Source organism: Stegostoma tigrinum, chromosome 11, assembly GCF_030684315.1.
Source record: "Stegostoma tigrinum isolate sSteTig4 chromosome 11, sSteTig4.hap1, whole genome shotgun sequence".
NCBI lineage: Eukaryota > Metazoa > Chordata > Chondrichthyes > Orectolobiformes > Stegostomatidae > Stegostoma > Stegostoma tigrinum.
In genome coordinates, this window is record NC_081364.1 from 13562611 (window position 1) to 13582571 (window position 19961).

At 43.8% G+C, this 19961-nt stretch overlaps 1 protein-coding gene and 1 long non-coding RNA gene across 3 annotated transcripts in view; one reads left to right on the forward strand and one right to left on the reverse strand.

Moving 5' to 3' along the window:
- LOC125460441 (uncharacterized) overlaps positions 1-12797 on the forward strand; it is a 79880-nt gene extending 67083 nt beyond the window's left edge. For both annotated transcript variants that reach the window (XM_059649636.1, XM_059649635.1), the window contains one exon: positions 12067-12797. In XM_059649636.1, the coding sequence (XP_059505619.1) occupies positions 12067-12670 (604 nt within the window). In that variant the 3' untranslated portion in view covers positions 12671-12797. The remainder of the gene's footprint in view (positions 1-12066) is intronic.
- Positions 1-19961, reverse strand: part of LOC125460440 (uncharacterized) — a 209527-nt gene that overhangs the window by 185001 nt on the left and 4565 nt on the right. The window lies entirely within an intron of this gene.

Here is a 19961-nt window from a genome sequence, read left to right on the forward strand (position 1 = left end):
TTCTCCGTTAGCCTGTTGCTCCTCAGAGGAGCTCGAACAGTTCATCCACTTCACCAATACCTTCCACCCCAACCTCAAGTTCACCTGGGCCATCTCCAACACATCCCTCACCTTCCTGGACCTCTCAGTCTCCATCCCAGGTAACCAGCTAGAAACTGATGTCCATTTCAAGCCCACCGACTCCCACAGCTACCTAGAATACACCTCCTCCCACCCACCCTCCTGCAAAAATTCCATCCCCTATTCCCATTCCTCCGCCTCCGCCGCATCTGCTCCCAGGATGATGCATTCCACTACCACACATCCCAGATGTCCACGTTTTTCCAGGACCGCAACTTTCCCCCCGCAGTGGTCGAGAACGCCCTTGACTGCGGTCTCCCACATTTCCCGCAACATATCCGTCACACCCCGCCCCTGCCACAACCCCCCCCAGAGGATCCCCCTCGTCCTCACACACCACCCCACCAAACTCCGGATAAAACATATCATCCTCCAACACTTCCGCCATCTACAATCCGACCCCACCACCCAAGCCATTTTTCCATCCCCACCCTGGTCTGCCTTCCAGAGAGACCACTCTCTCCGTGACTCCCTTGTCCGCTCCACACTCCCCTCCAACTCCACCACACCCGGCACCTTCCCCTGCAACCGCAGGAAGTGCTACACTTGCCCCCACACCTCCTCCCTCACCCCCATCCCAGGCCCCAGGACGAACTTCCATATCAAACAGATGTTCACCTGCACATCTGCCAATGTGGTATATTGTGGAGGCTTGGGGACCGTTTTGCAGAACACCTCCGCTCGGTTCTCAATAAACAACTGCACCTCCCAGTCGCGAGCCATTTCCACTCCCCCTCCCATTCCTCAGACGACATGTCCATCATGGGCTTCCTGCACTGCCACAATGATGCCACCCAAAGGTTGCAGGAACTGCAACTCATATTCCACTTGGGAACCCTGCAGCCCAATGGTATCAACGTGGACTTCACAAGCTTCAAAATCTCCCTTCCCCTACTGCATCCCAAAACCAGCCCAGTTCTTCCCCTCCCCCCACTGTATCCCAAAACCAGCCCAGCCTGTCTCCACTTCCCTAACCTGTTTTTCCTCTCACCCATCCCTTCCTCCCACCCCAAGTCGCACCTCCATTTCCTACCTGCTAACCTCATCCCACCTCCTTGACCTGTCCGTCTTCCCTGGCTGACCTATCCCCTCCCTACCTCCCCATCTATACTCTCCTCTCCACCTATCTTCTTTTCTCTCCATCTTCAGTCCACCTCCTCCTCTCTCCCTATTTATTCCAGAACCCTCTCCCATTCCCCTCTCTGACGAAGGGTCTAGGCCCGAAACGTCAGCTTTTGTGCTCCTGAGATGTTGCTTGGCCTGCTGTGTTCATCCAGCTTCACACTTTGTTATCTTAAGAGCAATAAGTAGCAAGTTTAAATGAGGATTAGGAATTGGCACAAGCTTTGTGGGCTGAAGGGCCTGTTCCTGTGCTGTATTGTTTTGTAATAACCAAAGAGAACCTCAAAGCTGATGGGAAAAAACTTGTAAATTGAAGTTTGTTCTCAGCTTTTCTGAAAGATTGATTTCACATCAAAATGAAACTGGATGGACACAGCTATCAGTTCAAATGACCCCTCCCCCACTCCACTGTACAATTGATGACTAAGTGGGCTGTATCTAAGCATGAATGAAATGTCAACTTATTAATCAGTGGATACGATGAACTACCATGAAAGAAATGTTTCCTATTTAATATGAGACTCTCAATCAAGCCTTCTTCTGACCCCTTCTCTGAACTTATTTTGATTTCCAGATATTTCTGTCCTTCGTGTTAAATTAAGTCCCAAGCTCCGTAAGGCATACCGTCAGCTCACTACATTTAATAGCATTCTACTTGGCAACTGTGCACAATTTAATGAAGGCCAGTCAGGCAGTGACCCTATGTTGGTTTCTGATACATGTTGGTAATTATGGAAAAGGAATTGTGAGTCATTCAGTTCCAAGCTCTATGACTATAACTGTCTAAAGAAAGCAGAATCTAAAGTTTTATTTATTTCTACAGGGAAATTTTTTTTCCCAACTTTATTTTTATTTGCAGTCAACTTCAAGGCAGAGATCAGAAACAAAAACAGAAATTCTGAGGAAGGGTCACTCAACCCGAAACATTAGCTCTGATTTCTCTCCACAGATGCTGCCAGACCTGCTGAGCTTTTCCACCAACTTCGGGTTTTGTTTCTGATTTAGAGCATCTGCAGCTCTTTCAGATTTTATTTAAGACATTTACGTTAATCTCATGGTGTGGGAGGGAGGAACAATCATAGAATTATACAACTGCACTATACAGAAAAAGGCCACTTAGTTCTTCAAGTCTATACTGATTCTTTTGAATAGCAATCCTAATTGTTGTATTTCCCCCTCCCTCCCCTCTTTCGCTGCAATGTGTTCAGTTTCAAGTATTTATCAAAATGAGTTTCAAAGGCTAAAATTGAACTCATGCCCATCATCTTATCAGGCAGTACCTTCCTGTTAAAATTAGATCCTTAACTAGCTATATTTCCTGTACAGTTTAGAACTGCCATGAAATTATCTGACACAGCATTGATTTCCTTTTTTCCCTCTGTCTAACTCTCTCTACGAAAAGGCATAAACAGCTAGGGACCAAGACAAGACCAAGATAAAGTACATTCGCAGCAGCACTCCCAAGACTGGAGTCACTATATTCCTGAGTTGCCTTTGGGGTCATTTGTTGCTGTCTGAGTAGCTAAACATGGTAGGACAGGCAGAGAAACCAGTGAGTAAAGTTTACAGTTTTCAAAGTTTCCCTAATAGGGGCGTAGTGTACAAAAGCAGGGAAATTATGATGACCCCTCTTTCAGCAACATACAGGGAAGGTATAATACTATGGGGGCATTCAGTGCTTCACCAAGACCAGAAAACTAATTAGAAATATTTAGAAACAGAGTTATTACGAAAGTAAGCATAGATTTTAAAGGTTATGGCGTGATCAATACAGGAATAATGTGCCTCTAAACAAACAGATGCAGAAAATTGTGTTTTCTGGGTCCTGTTACTTCTGGTGATGAAATATAATTTCCTTCCTTCCTCAATATTGATTCAAACATTTCCTGCAGCTGAATTATGTCAAACAAAAATTAGCAGAGCTACAAAATCTTGTTCTAATTGTGTTTATATATGACCTTATTACATCTTGACATATTCAAAGTGCTTCAAAGCCAATTAATCATTTAGAGGTGTAGCCATGGCTACTGTATAAAGAGGAAACAGCCATTTCATGCAGGTAACCTCAGTGCAACAGAGATGTTGTACAATAATTGAACAGGTGGTTGAGCAAAAATAGTCCTAATCACTGGCCAATTATTTGAAACACCTTTAATTGCATTTTACGTGTTAATACCAACATTCTGTCATGCTTTGTCTCTGCATTTTGATCATTTTGTTTCCCCTGTTCATGTATTGTTCTTCCTACCTTACCTACAACACGAATTTATGTAACATCTTTAACATAATAAAATAGCCCAAGGCGATTCATGGGAGCCTTATAAAACAAAAGATGACACTGAACCACATAAGGAGATATTATGGCAAATGTCCAAAAGTTTGGTCGAAGTAGTAAATTTTGAGGAGCATCTTAAACAAGCAACACACGGTTTAAACAAAAAGGTGAATGGTTCAGAGAGGAAATTCCAGAGTTTAGCACCTAGGCAATGTGCAGCCAGCAGTTGTGGGCTAATTAAAAATCAGGACGCTCCAGAGATTGGAGCCGAGAAGGTAAAATGATAAGGTGGTATTGATTTAAAATTAGGGGCCATCTCTTTAGGACAGAGACAAGGAGTTTTTTTTCTTCCCAAGGTTTGTTCAACTTTGAAGCTCAGTGTCTCAGAAGGTGGTTAAGGCAGGATCATAGATTGCTATTATAGATTTTAGATATTTATTAGGCCAGGGTTTCAAAGGTTAATGGGGGGGAACTGGGAATGTGCAATCAAAAACACAAACAGATCAGCCATGTTCTAAGTCAATGGCAGGGCAAGCTCAAGGGGCTGAATGGGCTAATTCATCCGGTTGTTCACATGCATGGATGTCACAGGGTTCCTGGGCTGGAGGAGGACACAGCGAGGGGATGAAAGGATGAAATAATTTGCAAACAATCAATTTTGAAATTTGACAAACAAATAAAAACTCCTAGTTTAATGAGACTTTTCTTTATTGAACCTAAGACCCTCATCATAGAATCTCTACGGTGTGGAAGTAGGTCATTTGGCCCATCAGTCCACTCAACCCACTGAAGAACAGCCCAATGCCTTTCCCATAACCCTGCATTTCCCGCAGTTCATCTGCCTAGCCTGCACATCTTTGGACTGTGGGAGGAAACTGGAACTGCCCCGAGGAAGCCCATACAGAACACATAAATTCCACACAGACAGTCACCCAATCTTTGAATTGAACTTGGGTCCCTGGCCCTGTGGGGTAGCTGTGCTAACAACTGTGCCACCATGTCATACTTGACTCAATGACCTGGGAGGTGTACAAATGTCCAATTATTTTCCCAAATGGATGATCACTTGAAAAAAATCTGAGAAGGAGCAGGAATACGGTTCCTTGAGCCACCTTCAGCACTCATTCATAGAGATTGTGGCTGATCTTCTTCGTCAACGTTCCTATTCTGGATGCACCCCTTGGCTCCCCCAGTGTCCTAAATGTTAACGAGTTCTCAATGATTGAGCAACCACCAATCTCTTGTGTTTTCACACAACATTGCTGAGCAAATGGATGTTTTTGAACAGGATGAAAAGAATTGAAGATTTGCCAGTCAGTCATACAAAAACATGGCATTTCTGATTCCCAAGCTTCTCCCTAAGAGTTGCGCTATCGCACCAGCCTGGGTTACGTCTCAAGAAGCAGAGCGCAACTTGGTCCTGCAAACCGTGACTCAGAGATCTGAGCGCTACCAACTGAGCCAAGACAATCCGATTAATTGGAAATGCAGAAGTAAATTAACATCTCGCTAAAGTTACTTCCATGCCTAATTTTCAGCCAGACGGGAGATCTCCCTTCGGTAAAGACTGCTGGGCAGGATGAGCTGACAAATATTTTACAACTTGAATCGCTAATTCACGACTTACAGATCAGTTCTCTGCAGAGATCTCCACGGGTAAGCAGGAAAACACAGCAGGTTGGCAATTCTGCGGATGACAGGCACAAATTGTGTGCAATGCCTCACTTCCATTCTAACAAAAAGGCCTGTAACTATTCATTTTGCATTTTTAACATCTAATAGCCAAAGTTGGCAGAAAACATTACAAAAAGAAATAACAATTATTTACCAGCTCAAACGGAAGTGGGATTATTCATCGCGCCTGTTCCTTACTAGTAAGAACAGTACACAAACAAGAGACTTGTATAGCTATTCCATTCACACTTGTATATTGAGGGCAACAAAATGGGCTGCTTAGCACCCACTGTGCAGGGACACAAGTGCCCTTGGAGCTTCAAAATGTGTTACAGTTCATGCACTCACGTGTGGCACTAATTGCAAAGAGTTGGAATAAGAATTAAAGTTGTCACACTCAGTCAATTGTATCTGGAGTCATGTAGAGTGGGCAGATTATCATGTCAATCAGTTTGCAAGGCCAATTTGATGCCAGCGGTGCCAGTCAGCATGCTCGCTTAACCACACACAGCTGAACATGTGTTCAATAGCAGGGAGATATACCAGCCACCCTATTTAACTTGTTCAGCCATCATTTACATGCATTTCTGCCAGCTATTACTTGGATTCTACATTTTTTTCATAATTCTCAACTGTTGCATTGCCAAATTTATTAAGAGACTTCAATTTCCTGAAGGTGGGATTTGAACCTGTGTCATCAGAGCATTAACCTGGTTGTTATATAGTCAGAGAGCTGTGTAATCATGGATACAGACCCTTTGGTCCAACTCCTCCATGTCGACCAGATATCCTAAATTAATCTAGTCCCACTTGCCAGCGTTTGGCCCAAATCCTTTACACTGTTCCTATTCATATACCCACCGAGATGCCTCTTAAATGTTATAATTGTGCCACTTCCTCTGGCAGCTCATTCATACATGCGCCACTCTCTGCATGAAAAAGTTGCCTCCCAGCTCCCTTTTGAATCTTTCCTCCCTCACCTAAACCTATGCTGTCTAGTTTTGGACTCCCCTATCCCTGGAAATAGACCCCGGCTATTCACCCAATCCATGACCCTCAGGACTTTTTAAACCACTACTATGAGATCAGCCCTCAGCCTCCAACGCTCCAGGGTGAATAGCCCCAGCCTATTCAACCTCTTCCTACAACTCTAACCCTCCAACAGTGGCAACATCCTCATAAATATTTCCTGCACCTTTTCAAGTGTAACAACATTTTTCCTGACAGCAGGTAGACCAGAATTGAACGCAGTATTCCAAAATTGGCCTAACAGTGTCCTATGCAGCCACAACATGACTTCCCAACTCCTACACGGTTGCTTGGATTTCTAGTTCAGCAAAATTACTATGACACCACAGTCTCCTGCTTACTGCGCAAGTTGCAAATACTCAACATTATAAATGCTGCAGTGGAAGCCAGCTCAGACTGCTGCACAGAGGAGCAGGAAGGCTGATGTTTCGGGCCTAGACCCTTCTTCAGAAACGTCAGCCTTCCTGCTCCTCTGATGCTGCTTGGCCTGCTGTGTTCATCCAGCTCCACACCTTGTTATCTCATATTCTCCAGCATCTGCAGTTCCTACTATCTCTGACACTGCTGCACCTTGGCTTTGGATTTCAGTGTACAAAGAAGCGATGCAGCAGTCCGGCAATTTATCTTTCTATTGATCACTAGGACTCTGAGATGTCACCCCAGGGACCTGACGGTGACTCACGGAGAATGGACTTGCTCTTTCTAGAGGACAGGGTAGTCAGATTTGCAGAATCGATTATGAATCCATACTTTAGCCTGGGCTCTACATTATCAGTCAGTGACATTGCCACTACATTGTCACTTTAAAGGCAGCCTTAGGCAGTGTTTTGACTAACAAGGAAATCAAAGCGGGCAGGGGTGTGAATTTGATGCCACAATCGAGCCATGAAAACTCAACAGTCTCTCCTATCTAGAAGGGAAACTAAAGAGTGTGAACTGAAATGGAAGTGAAGAGTAAATGAAGCATTAACTGAGAAACAGTGGGAAATAGGAAGAAAATAGTATGAACAAATTACATAAGATGATGGGTGGCAGTATCACCTCAAGGTCAATAAACTGTTTCAGGAAAACTCGCATCTTGTGATGGAACTACCATGCTCCCAGCTGCTAGCCCTCTGAGTGGATCCAAGGCATTGGGAGCCCATTGTCCTTCATAGGGCGACAATGCATGGATGCTGCTATTTTGATGAAAACCATGCTTTGGCATGCACTCCCAGCAAGCACCACTCATAATTCCCATTCGATCCGACATTGGCTTCCTGGGAAACTCCAGCCCAACATCTCAAATTGACCAGCTTTCCTGAAAATGTGGTTTGTGCCAACTTTATAAAACAAAATAGTTAACAGGAGCAAACAAAATGCTGCATGTGGATGTTAAACTTCATCATCATTCAGCTGCAAGCGTTTGAGTTTTAAATGGTTGTGTAGCTGCTGACTCCTCAGAGTTACCCAGTCTCCATGGTAATGGGTCTTGGAAATCTTCTCACCCAGTTAATGCACCGAGTAAAATCTAATGACAGTTTCTGTGCCTTGGTGATGCTGTTAAGTCGCCAGCTGCGCTTGAAGCAACCAATTCATGAAAAATTGCCATTTTTTTTTCCTTATAAATTTCACTGCCATGAGAATTGCACACCTCAAAATGAGAGTTGTTTCTGTGGAATTGCAAACACAATCCAATCAAATGGGATCTTCCTGTAGCCTGCTGACTTCTGAAGTCAGGTCAGAGTTAATGGGGTGCATTCGTTTTGAAGTAAAGTGCTTATTGATGTGGAGACTTAACTGCTTCCTCAAACAGCAATGAAATGAATGACCAGTTGGTCTGTTCTTAACATTTCTGAAGAAGGGTCGAGGCCTGAAACGTCAGCTTTCCCGCTCCCCTGCTGCTGTCTGACCTGCTGTGTTCTTCCAGCTCCACACTGTGTTAATCCCGCTCCCCTGATGCTGCCTGGCCTGCTGTGTTCATCCAGCTCTACACCTTGTTATCTCAGATTCTCCAGCATCGGCAGTTCCTACTATATCTGGTCTGTTTTTGAATGTGTTTTTCCATTCGTATGCTCTCCCAGCTGGAGTCCTATTTTCCACCCTCCATAACCATAAGACACAGGAACAGATCTCGATGCTACTGAGAAATAAAATAGACTATTCTCGGGGGAAGTGGGAGGCACACAAGACAATTTCTGGTTTGCAAAGGCAAATATTGAAAGGGGCCATATTGACATTTAGCAGGTGTCAGTGATAAACATGTTTAATTACACAGGGGTGGCACGGTGGCTCAGTGGTTAGCACTGCTGCCTCACAGCTCCAGTGACATGGGTTCAATTCTACCCTCGGGTGACTGTCTGTGTGGAGTTTGCACATTCTCCCTGTGTCTGCGTGAGTTTCCTTCAGGTGCTCTGGTTTCCATCCACAATCCAACGATGTGCAGGCTAGGTGGACTGGCCATGATAAATTGCCCAAAGTGTTCAGGGATGTATAGATTAGGTGGATTTGGGGAATGGGTGTGGGTGGGCTGCTCTGAGGGTCAGTGTGGACTTGTTGGGCTGAAGGGTCTGTCCCCACACTGTAGGGAATCTATGGAATACCTAAACAAGATTGCCAAAGTGAAAGCCCAGTTAATAACAGTCTCACAGCACAATCAAAGATGGAAGAACTAATTGAGGAACCCTCCACACGAACTGCTCTTCCTGCCTAACCCTGAGACTCTTGTTGAAAACATGATTGTTGTTGAGATGGATTTTCCAGCAACTTCCTATAGGTCCTGATCCAGAGATTTAATTTTTTATTGATGCTGGTGTATTCCTACTTTTGGATAAAATTTTCAAGAAGTCATTTTCTGCATCATATCAGCCTCAAACAGTGAGCGAATGTTAAACTAATTAGAACTAAAATCCTAGACGTAGGAAAGCTCTCCTCACCCACAAAATTGTTCTCAGAATGTTTTAGAATATTCTTTTCATATACCAGCTTCATCCCTGGATCAGAATACAAAGCTGAAGGACATGATCGAGAGGATTTCTATTTGATGTCTCCCTGATGAATTGGATCTGATCCTGGAATGTTCTTTCTTGAATTAGTTTTTTCTCCCCCCTTGATTAGTCCTGACTGCTATTTCATTCGGGTCCTCGTAAGTGTTACAGGCTAGGAATCAGCTATCATGAGAATCTGCCATCACTCTTCACCAACATGTTTGACGAGCAAGCTGAGACAGATTTCCTCTGAGGGAGCAGAGAGTACTGTTGGAGATTAAAGTCTCAGACAAAATAAATTTTCAGCAGGAGTGGGAATTGGTTCAAAACTGTAAATAGTGGAATTGCAGGTAGGCAGGCTGTGAAGAAAGTGTTTGGTATATTTGCCTTTATCGGACTGAGCATTGAGTATAGCTGTTCGGATATCATGCTGGGGCTATTACAAGACATTGGTTAGGCCCCTTTTGGAATACTGCATTCCATTTCTGGTCTCCCTGCCATAGGAAAGATGTTGTTAAACTTGAAATGGTTCAGAAAAAATTTAGAAGAATATTGCCAGGGTTGGAAGATTTGACTTATAGGGAAAGGCTGAATGGGCTGGGGCTATTTTCCCTGGGGCATCAGAGGCTAAGGGGCGACCTCAAAGAGGTTTATAAAATCATGAGGGTCATGGTTAGGGTGAACAGCCAAAGTCTTTTCCCCAGGGTAGGGGATTCCAAAACTAGAGGGCATAGGTTTCAGATGAGAGACAAAACATTCAAGAGGGATCTAAGGGCCAAACTTTTCACACAGAGGGTGTGTTGCATGTATGGTATGAACTTCCAGGCGAAGTGATCGAGGCTGGTGCAATTACAACATTGTTTTACATAGATTCCCGACCGTGTGGAAACAGGCCCTTCAGCCCACCAAGTCCACACCGCCCCTTGAAGCATCCCACCCAAACCCATGCCCGTTCCCCCATAACCCACAAACCCCTGAACACTACGGGCAATTTAGCATGGCCAATCCACCTAGCCTGCACATCTTTGGACTGTGGGAGGAAACCGGAGCACCCTGAGGAAACCCACGCAGACACGGGGAGAATGTGCAAACTCCACACAGACAGTCGCCGAGGCCGGAATCGAACCCGGGTACCTGGCGCTATGAGGCTGCAGTGCTAACCGCTGAGCCCCCATGCCACCCTGCCATTGAAAAGACATCTTGATGGGTACTTGCTGAGGAAGGGTTTAGAAGGACACAAGCTGGCAAATGGGGCTCGATTAACTTTGGAAATCTATGACTCTAGCCCATAAGGTTGCCTGTTTGTAGGAGGAGAAACCTGAAGAGAGATGCAGAGTAAAGGCTGAACTATCATTTTCCTCTAAGAATTCTATTACTAAGCACATGTGCAGAGTGTAATGTTGTAATGACGTTGGATCACATGGAACTTGGACCCAAGTGTGTAGATTTCCAAAGATTTCTTCACTTACCATCCCATTTATATCATCATACTGAGTGAAGCCTGTTAATGTTCATTGACCAGAGTGCCGACAACAGTTGGGACAAGCCTGTCTCCACTGCACTTTGAGTCAAACTTTTTGTTGTCATATATCATTAGGCTTGGTTTTGAGGGCTGTAAATTATTCAGGGTGTTGTGGTAGCACTTTATTTTTGAGCTTTTACTCATTTTCTAGACGAGTGCCTACATCACGGTTGGAATGGTGGCTCAGTGGTCAGCACTGCTGCCTCACAGCTCCAGGGACCTGCGTTCGATTCCACCCTCAGGTGACTGTCTATGTGGGTTTCCTCATTCTTCCAGTGTCTGTATGGGCTTCCTCCCACAGTCCGCCGATGCGCTGGCTGGATAGGTTGACCTTGCTAAATTGCCCATTGTGTTGAGGGTAGGAAATGTAGGGATGGGTGTGGGTGGGATGCTCTTCAGAGGGTCAGCGTAGACTTGATAGTCTGAATGGCTATCCTATGATTCCCTTAGCATTCACTTGGAGTTAGCAAACATTCCAAAAGAGGGCAGCTTGAAATGTTAGAAGCTCTAAAGCTGTAATGAATTGTGTGTAAGCATCGTCCAAGAGAGGTCTGGTATTGAGTACACCTGCTGGCCACTGATGTTCTGTTTAGGATTGGATAATGCTGCCCTCTAGAGGAGAATTAGTGGGCAACAACAAAAAAAGGCAACTCCAGGAGGCATGAAGTTTGAAAAACAAATGGAGTGAAAACGTTCTCAGTCAAGCCTAAAGGGTACTCTGACACAATTAGAGTTGGCAAATCTAATCTCAATTTATCATTACAATTAGGCTCAACTGTGATTTATGACTCCATTGAAGCCAACCTAAATCATACCCATTTCAGGTGTAGACCAGACACTCCGACATATTCTGATGCCCTGGATGTGAGTTTGCTCGCTGAGCTGGAAGGTTCGTTTTCAGACGTTTCGTCACCATTCTAGGTAACATCATCAGTGAGCCTCCGACGAAGCGCTGGTGTTATGTCCCACTTTCTATTTATCTGGTTAGTCTTCCTTGGGTTGGTGATGTCATTTCCTGCATTGGTGATGTCATTTCCTGTTCTTTTACTCAGGGGATGGTAGATTGGCTCCAAATCAATGCGTTTGTTGATGGAGTTCCAGTTGGAATGCCATGCTTCTAGGAATTCTCGTGCGTGTCTCTGTTTGGCTTGTCCTAGGATGGATGTGTTGTCCCAATCAAAGTGGTGTCCTTCCTCATCTGTATGTAAGGATACGAGTGATAGTGGGTCATGTCGTTTTGTGGCTAGTTGATGTTCATGTATCCTGGTGGCTAGCTTTCTGCCTGTTTGTCCAATATAGTGTTTGTCACAGTTCTTGCACGGTGTTTTGTAGATGACGTTCGTTTTGTTTGTTTACAGGAAAACAACACATACGGACCAAATACTGAACTACAGGAGCAACCATCCCAACACCCACAAACGAAGCTGCATTAGAACATTATTCCAACGAGCCACCACACACTGCAGCACAGAGGAACTACGCAGAGCAGAGGAAAATCACCTATACAGCGTATTCAAAAAGAACGGGTACCCAATGAACACAGTCCGCCGATTTCTCAGCAATAAACCCAAACAAACAGACAAAACGGGCTCAGAAACCATAACCGCTCTCCCCTACATCAAAGACATTTCCAAAATGACTGCCAGACTACTCGGACCTCTTGGCATCAGGGTAGCTCACAAACCCACCAATACACTAAAACAGCAGCTAATGAACTTAAAAGACCCTATACAGACAACAAATAAAACGAACGTCATGTACAAAATACCTTGCAAGAACTGTGACAAACACTACATTGGACAAACTGGCAGGAAGCTATCCACCAGGATACATGAACATCAACTAGCCACAAAACGACATGACCCACTATCACTCGTATCCTTACATATAGATGAGGAAGGACACGACTTTGATTGGGACAACACATCCATCCTAGGACAAGCCAAACAGAGACACGCATGAGAATTCCTAGAAGCATGGCATTCCAACCGGAACTCCCTCAACAAACACATTGATTTGGAGCCAATCTACCATCCCCTGAGAAAAAGAACAGGAAATGACATCACCAACACAGGAAATGACATCACCAACCCAAGGAAACCTAACCAGATAAATAGAAAGCGGGACATAACACCAGCGCTTCGTCGGAGGCTCACTGATGATGTTACCTAGAATGGTGACGAAACGTCTGAAAACTAACCTTCCAGCTCAGCGAGCAAACTCACATCCAGAACCTCAACCTGAGCTACAAATCTTCGCAAAACTCGATATTCTGATGCCTGCTGTGAAACTAAGGCGACATTTGAGTATATAGTAGTTGCATAACCTTGCCAAAGATTTCCTCCTCCCACAATCTACTTGTCTTAATCGCCATCACATCCCGGTTTCACTCTCCCATTTGTCCTCCAGTAGAGATTCTGTGAAAACAGGGAAGTGATGGCCAAGTGCTCTAATTGCTGGACTGTTAATCCAGAGACCCAGACCCTGGATTCAAATCCTGCTACTGCAGTTAATGAAATTTTAATTCAATAAAATAAAAGCTGGAATTAAAAATCTAATGATGACCACAAATCCATTGTTGGGGTAAACCCATCTACTTCACTGATGCCCTTCGCCATGATGTGGTCTGGCCTACATGTGACTCCAGGCCCCACAGAAATGTGGTTGAATTTGACTCATACCTGGCCTCTGAGTGATTAGGTATGGGTAATAAATTCTGGCCCAGCCAGCAAGGCCCTCATCCCGTGAGTGGATTTTAATAGAGTTAAGTTTATGCGGCACTTTTAACATAATGATATGTCCCAGGCCACTTCTGAGGAGATTTATCAAACTAAATTTGACAGTAGGTTGACATAAGGAAAGATGAGGGTGTGAGATTCCCATATTGGACTCTGGGCACTAGCAGCTCATGAATTGGCTGTCACCGATTCTCCCTTCTAAATTATTTTAACCGATGTCTCCAAGGTAGTTGGCACTTGAACATGGATCATCTGATGCAAAGGTAGGGACACTGCTACTGCACCACAACAAGTCCTATCCTCCCTTCTAATTTTCTAACCAACCTGTTCAGAAATGTAATGACTCATCGCTGGAGCCGGTGGCACTTGAACCCAGGTCTCCTCGCCCGGAATTTGGCTCACTATCACTGCACTACAAAAGGCGTCCAGCCATTAATCTGATTCGATAGGCCTGGGCGGGGCAATGACAGCATCCAGTGCAGGGCTCGAACCTATGGCCCTATGATTACACGCTCTACCGAATCTATTGTATCCAAGGACCTGCCCATCATTAGGGGCAGATGATAAAGGTTAATCTTAAGAAACTTACCGAGAAGAGGCATTGGTTTACTTAGCAAGCTATAGCTCATTGCATGGTAGATGTAGGTACAATTAGCATTCATCAATTACACATAATTAGAATTATCAGGAAGCAGGCATGTTGGTCTGTCTGCATTGGCACATCATGTGAATGTAACTGCTTTTTCCTCCAAAGACTGTGAGGCAGCATTAGGTTGTGGAGAGATGATGGCAATTTTAACATTCACTCTTTCAGGACCATTATCTTATTCAACTGTGACCTGGCAAAAGTATATTTTATGGTGCATGTCAAAGCAGGAATGAGTTGGTATAAATCAGGGTGAATAAATGAGGAGGATGGAAAAGCACGGCCGTCCAGACAGCATCCGAGGAGCGGGAAAGTCAATGTTTCCAGCTGAATCATAGATTTTCCTTCTCCTCGGATACTGTCTGGCCTGCTGTGCTTTGCCAGCCTGACATTTACTGACTCTGGCTTTCAGCATCTGCAGTCCTTTCTATCTCCAAGTTGCTCTGAGCCAGAACTGTTAACAAAGACCTTAGGGTCTAGGCAGCTGGAGACACAGCTGACAATAGTTGACTGACCAGAATCAGAGGCAATCTCAGATCCCACAAGTAGAGGAGTGCACAGATCTTGAGGTAGGAAGGAGATGGAGAATTGTCTCAGTTCTTCCTACTCAGGAACAAATTTTGCATTGTCACTCTGTCGTTTGTCATAACATTCAGGAATGTGCCTTGCGGGATGTGAGGCCTAAAGTTTCCAGCTTCTGCTCACATACCTCTTCTCCTTAATGGGAAGTGACAGCAATGTGTGGAATATTCTAATCAATATGCATTTAAGAGAGAGTATTGAAAAGCCTGTGCACCGTTCTGGAAACCTTTCATACTGAACTGCTCCTATTTTTGTGTCTAAATATAGGGAGAGCTTCCATTGACATCCATGCTCTAGGGGGAGGCAAGAAAAAAAATGATCCCAATTAGTGTTCCAAAGTTGTTCAGGAAGCCCACATTTTCAAGTGAGTCTCTGGAACATTACTACATGACACTTGGCCATGATCCTTCACACAGTTGAATCCCATGATCATTTTTCTTCTCTGGTCCTCAAAGCATGACTGAATGTATTTTGGCATAACTTGTTTCTTGATGGAGAACTCAACTTACTTAAACATTTTGTCCAACTTTATGCTGAGCAAGTTTTGCCATAAACCTTCACAGAAGGTCACAGCAGTCAGCTAATGTGATGTTAATGATTGCAAACATTTCTCATTTCAATTTTTAATCCTTCCCCCTACTGTGTACTAAAGCAGGCTGTGTATCTGAATTTTCTTTCCCTGTTTTTCTCTCTTTGGGAGTTTGGGAAAGGTCAGTCTCTGTTATTTTTGGCAGCGTGGGTTTTCTTTCAAACGTTAACTTTGATGACATTCTGGCCATGTGTGCTCATGGCCTGATTAAATACCACATGACAAAACAAACAAGCTCTTTATTTCAGCTTCATCAAACTGAGGGGGCAAGGAAAAGCAGAAAGACTAGGTAAAAGGTGTGTTTTTGCAAGTTTTGCTGAAGCCATCCATCCACTACCATTGTAACAGCTCTTCAATATTTGGCAGATGTGCAAAACCATTTTTGTGCATCAGATAAATGGTCCCCCTTCCCACTGAGACTCTATTCAGTGTTCATTAAGTGTAAGCCATTCCTTAACAAACAGATGATCCCCTGTAAGCCTGATAAAATGTATAGATACTAGGGAACAGTTCACAAGTAGCACTGGCAGAGGGCTTGTCAATTTGTGGCCACCTTGGAAAAGAACAGGGCGATGCATTGAAAATTTAGAGACACATCTTTTAAATGAATTTAGAACAGAGAACATAGAACTGTACAGCACAGGAACAGGCCCTTCAGCCCCAAATGCTGTACTGAACGCTACGCCAAATGAAACTAATCCCTTCTGCCCGCTGTTGGTCCATACCGCTCCATTCCTTGCATATTCATGTGCTTATCTAAAAGTCCCTTAAATACCCCTATCTTATCTGCATCCACCTCCACCCCAGGCAGTATATCCCCTCACATCTCCTTTGAGCTGGCCCCCTCTCACCTTAAATGTATGTCCCCTAGCTTTAGACATTTCAACTCTGGGAAAAAGATTCTGACCATCAACCCCATCTGTGCCTCTCCTAATTTTATAGACTTCCATCAAATTTCCTCTCAGCCTCTGCCTCTTGGAGAAAACAACCTGAATTTTTCTAGCCTCTCCTTATAGCTCATACCCTTTAATCCAGGCAGCATCCCCTGGTAAACCTCTTCCGCACCCTCTCCAAAGCCTCCACATCCTTCCTGTAATGTGGAGTCCAGAACTGAATGCAATACTCTAACTGTGGCCTATCTAATGTCTTATAAAGCTGCAACATGACATCCTGACTCTTGTACTCAATTCCCCAACCAATAAAGGCAAGCATGCTCTCTGCCTTCTTTACCACCCTATTTACTTGTGTGGCTACTTTAAGGGAGCTATGGACTTGAAGCCCAAGAATATTCTATACATCAATGCTGTTCAGGGCCCTGCCATTAACTATATACTCTTCCTTAACATTTGATCTCTCAAAATGCAGCACCTCTCATATACCTGGATTAAACTCCATCTGCCATTTCCCTGCCTGCCTGTGCAATTGTCCTATACCCTGCTGTATCTTTTGACAACTTTCTATACTATCCATAACTCCAATGATCTTTGTATTATCTGCAAACTTACTAACCCACCCATCTACATTTTTATATCACACAAACAGAGGTCCCTGTTCAGATCCCTGTGGAACACCACTAGTCATGGACCTCCAGCCACTAACACTGCCTCCCGTCTTCTATGGGCAAACCAATTTTGAATCCACATGGCTAAGTCACCCTGTGGATCCTAGGCATCTTAATCTTCTGGATGAGCATCCATGAGGGCCCTTGTCAAAAGCCTTACTAAAATTCATGTAGACAAAATCCACTGCTCTATGTTATCATTCAACTTCATCACCTCCTCAAAAAATTCAATCAAATCAATAAGACATGACCACCCCTGCACAAAGCCATGATGGCTGTCCCTAAATAGGCCATACTTTTCTAAATCCTATCCCTAAGAATTCTGTCTAATAGCTTCCTAACCACCAACGTGAGACTCACTGGTCTGTAGTTTCCTGAATCATCCCTGTTTCCCTTCTTGAACAGAGGAACAACATTAGCTACTTGCCAGTCCTCTGGGACCTCTCCTGTGGCTAATGAGGATATAAAGATCTTGGTCAAGGCCCCCGCAATCTCCTCTCTTGCCTCTCTCAATAACCTGGGGTAGATAATATTGGGCCCAGGGGACTTATGCACCTTAATGCTCTTCAAGAGGCCCAACACCACTTCTTTCTTGATCTCAAAATGCTGTAGCATATTAATATGCTCCACACAAATCTCACTATCATCCAGATCCTTCTCCTGGGTGAATACCAACACAAAGTACTCATTTAGGATCTCGCTCACATTCTGTGCCTCCCAGCATCAGTTCCTTCCCTCATCTTTGAGTAGCCCTAACTTCTCCTTGTTATCCTCTTGTTTTTAATGTATCTATAGAATTTAGGAAAACCTTTCCAATTAGGTACGTTTTTACACAAGATTTGGCTTCTCCACGAAATATCTGTGCCTGTTCTAAAAACTAAGGTTAAATTCAGGATGGTAATTATGCCTTCTCTCATTGTACATTTTTTTAAGCCACTTGAACGTTAAAAAGTATCAGCATTTCTCTCCAAGACACTCAATCCTGATTTGGATATACATCGGCAATCCTTCAGTGTCACAAAGTTGATTTTCTGAAACTCCCTTCTTAATGCTGCTGTGGGTTTATCTGCATCCTAAGCAGGGCAGTGGTTCAAGAAAGCAGCTCACCCTCAACTTCTCTAAGGCGATCAGGGCTTGGAAATAAATGCTGACACAGCCAACGATGCCCACATCCTGTGCATGAATAATTATAAAAACATTGGCGGCTTGGCTGGATAAAGTGAAGAGGGGAAGTGAGTCCTCCTGGATCTGCTGCAAATTTCAAACTTTGTGGCTTATTTTGACATCGTACAGGTTTAGGCTGGTAAGGGGAGGTGATTCAGTCAGGCTCAATATGTCCTTTTGATGCAGGTAATTCTTTCTGAGCAAAACGTTCGGCCCGCAAGCAGTGTATTATGCCAATGGCAGCAAATTCTGAATCAGAATTAGTAGGATTTAGTAGGACAGTTTAGTAGGATTGGTGCACCCTCTTGTACTAATGGTCTCATCCTTTGGAACCCTGCAACAGCTCACTGGGACGTTGGAGACAAGCACATGAGGCCTGCAGAGGTGGATGTCATCCGAGTTGGCGCCGTACGCGGCTTTCAACAATAACCCCGAAGATTTCTCTTTTGTTTCTGACACTTATTACTTGCAGTTTCCACTTACTTTTCAATCTTAAATGCATTATGGCTGAGAAAAGTGAGAGGGCTGCGGCTCGAGAGTGAAGAAAGTCTTATCTCAACATTAGATCGTTGATGCCTTAAGCAAGGCATCAGGTTTCCTAAGCTGCTTCCTAAGCCTGTGCATTCAATCTGTTTGAAGGTCCAAATTTTCATCAAAAGATTAACATCCAAGTGACACATGAAGAAATGTGACTCCAAATTAGTATGTATATGACAAATGCCAAAATAAGAGAGAAGATAATGTCAATTATTATAGGCAAGGTAATTATTCATAAGGCAAATACTTCCTGTTACAGCAATTCAAACAGTAAACTTCAAAGTCACCTTTGCTATCTAACAGTGCACTAATGAAAATACTTATATGAAGGGCAACAGTTGTGTTTCCTAATTACTGGAGATAGAGTTCTCACATATACATTGCACTAAGAATGAATCAATTATTTCAGATAATGATTTCTAAAAAAAAAGTTCTTAAATCCCATCCCTCTTAAATCAATGATTACCTCACAGAAAGAAATGGACTATGAAAGATAAAGAGATGAAGAAGAGTAACTGTGTACATAAAACCATCATAAATGTTCTACTTTAATGATTTCTATGTACTAACTGGTACCAATCCAATGCAACAACAGACCTACAGAGTAAATATTTCATCTGCAATGAGGATCTGCTCTCTCTCAGTGACTAGAATGTGTCATTGTTTATATTGCTTTACTTTCACAACTGCTAACTTGGCTCTGATTCATCAAACACAAAGAGATTAAGACGTCCTCCCTCTGGAAGCTTGGTCTTTAGACTGGGTAGCACACTATTTGCTTTCATAGCCAGGAAGTGTGCTCGGATTCACGTTTGGATCATAGCATCACTCATTTGGAATCTGAGTACACTCAAACAATGTCCCATCAATGTGGCCACAGTTCAGAGCAGCTGTTCACAGAAGGGCCGATGGTGGCCCGTAATGGAGAATGAATGGAACTTGTGCTGCCTTTCGAAACATAGGCCCAGGTTTTAGCACCTTGGCACAATGAGATACAGGTACCAATCTGCTGGCGAACAGCTATTGGTATCTATTCCCATGCTGCAGGGGGGAGTGTCTGAACCACCTTCAGGCTCCAACTTTGTTAGCATGACAGCCAACAGGGGTCAAATGAGCTGTCTGATTGCTGCTCCCCCACGTTCCCAGATCCAGGTCCTCCACTGTCTATAGGAGCACGGGAAGGCTTCTTAGATTCTGGAGTGGTTGTGGGCAAGTTTGGACAGGGCTATAATGCACTTTGAGGTTTTCTGTATGTTAGCCAATGAAAACACGCCACAAATAATCAGGCACTTGTTGAGGCTGATGTCTTGAAGTTGATTTGCAACTCAAACTATTTATAATGCTATAATACAACAAACTAATACACTTATTCCTGGATGTTGCTGATGTGACTGTATATTGTAGGTACCTAGCAGACTGACGGAAGACATTACACC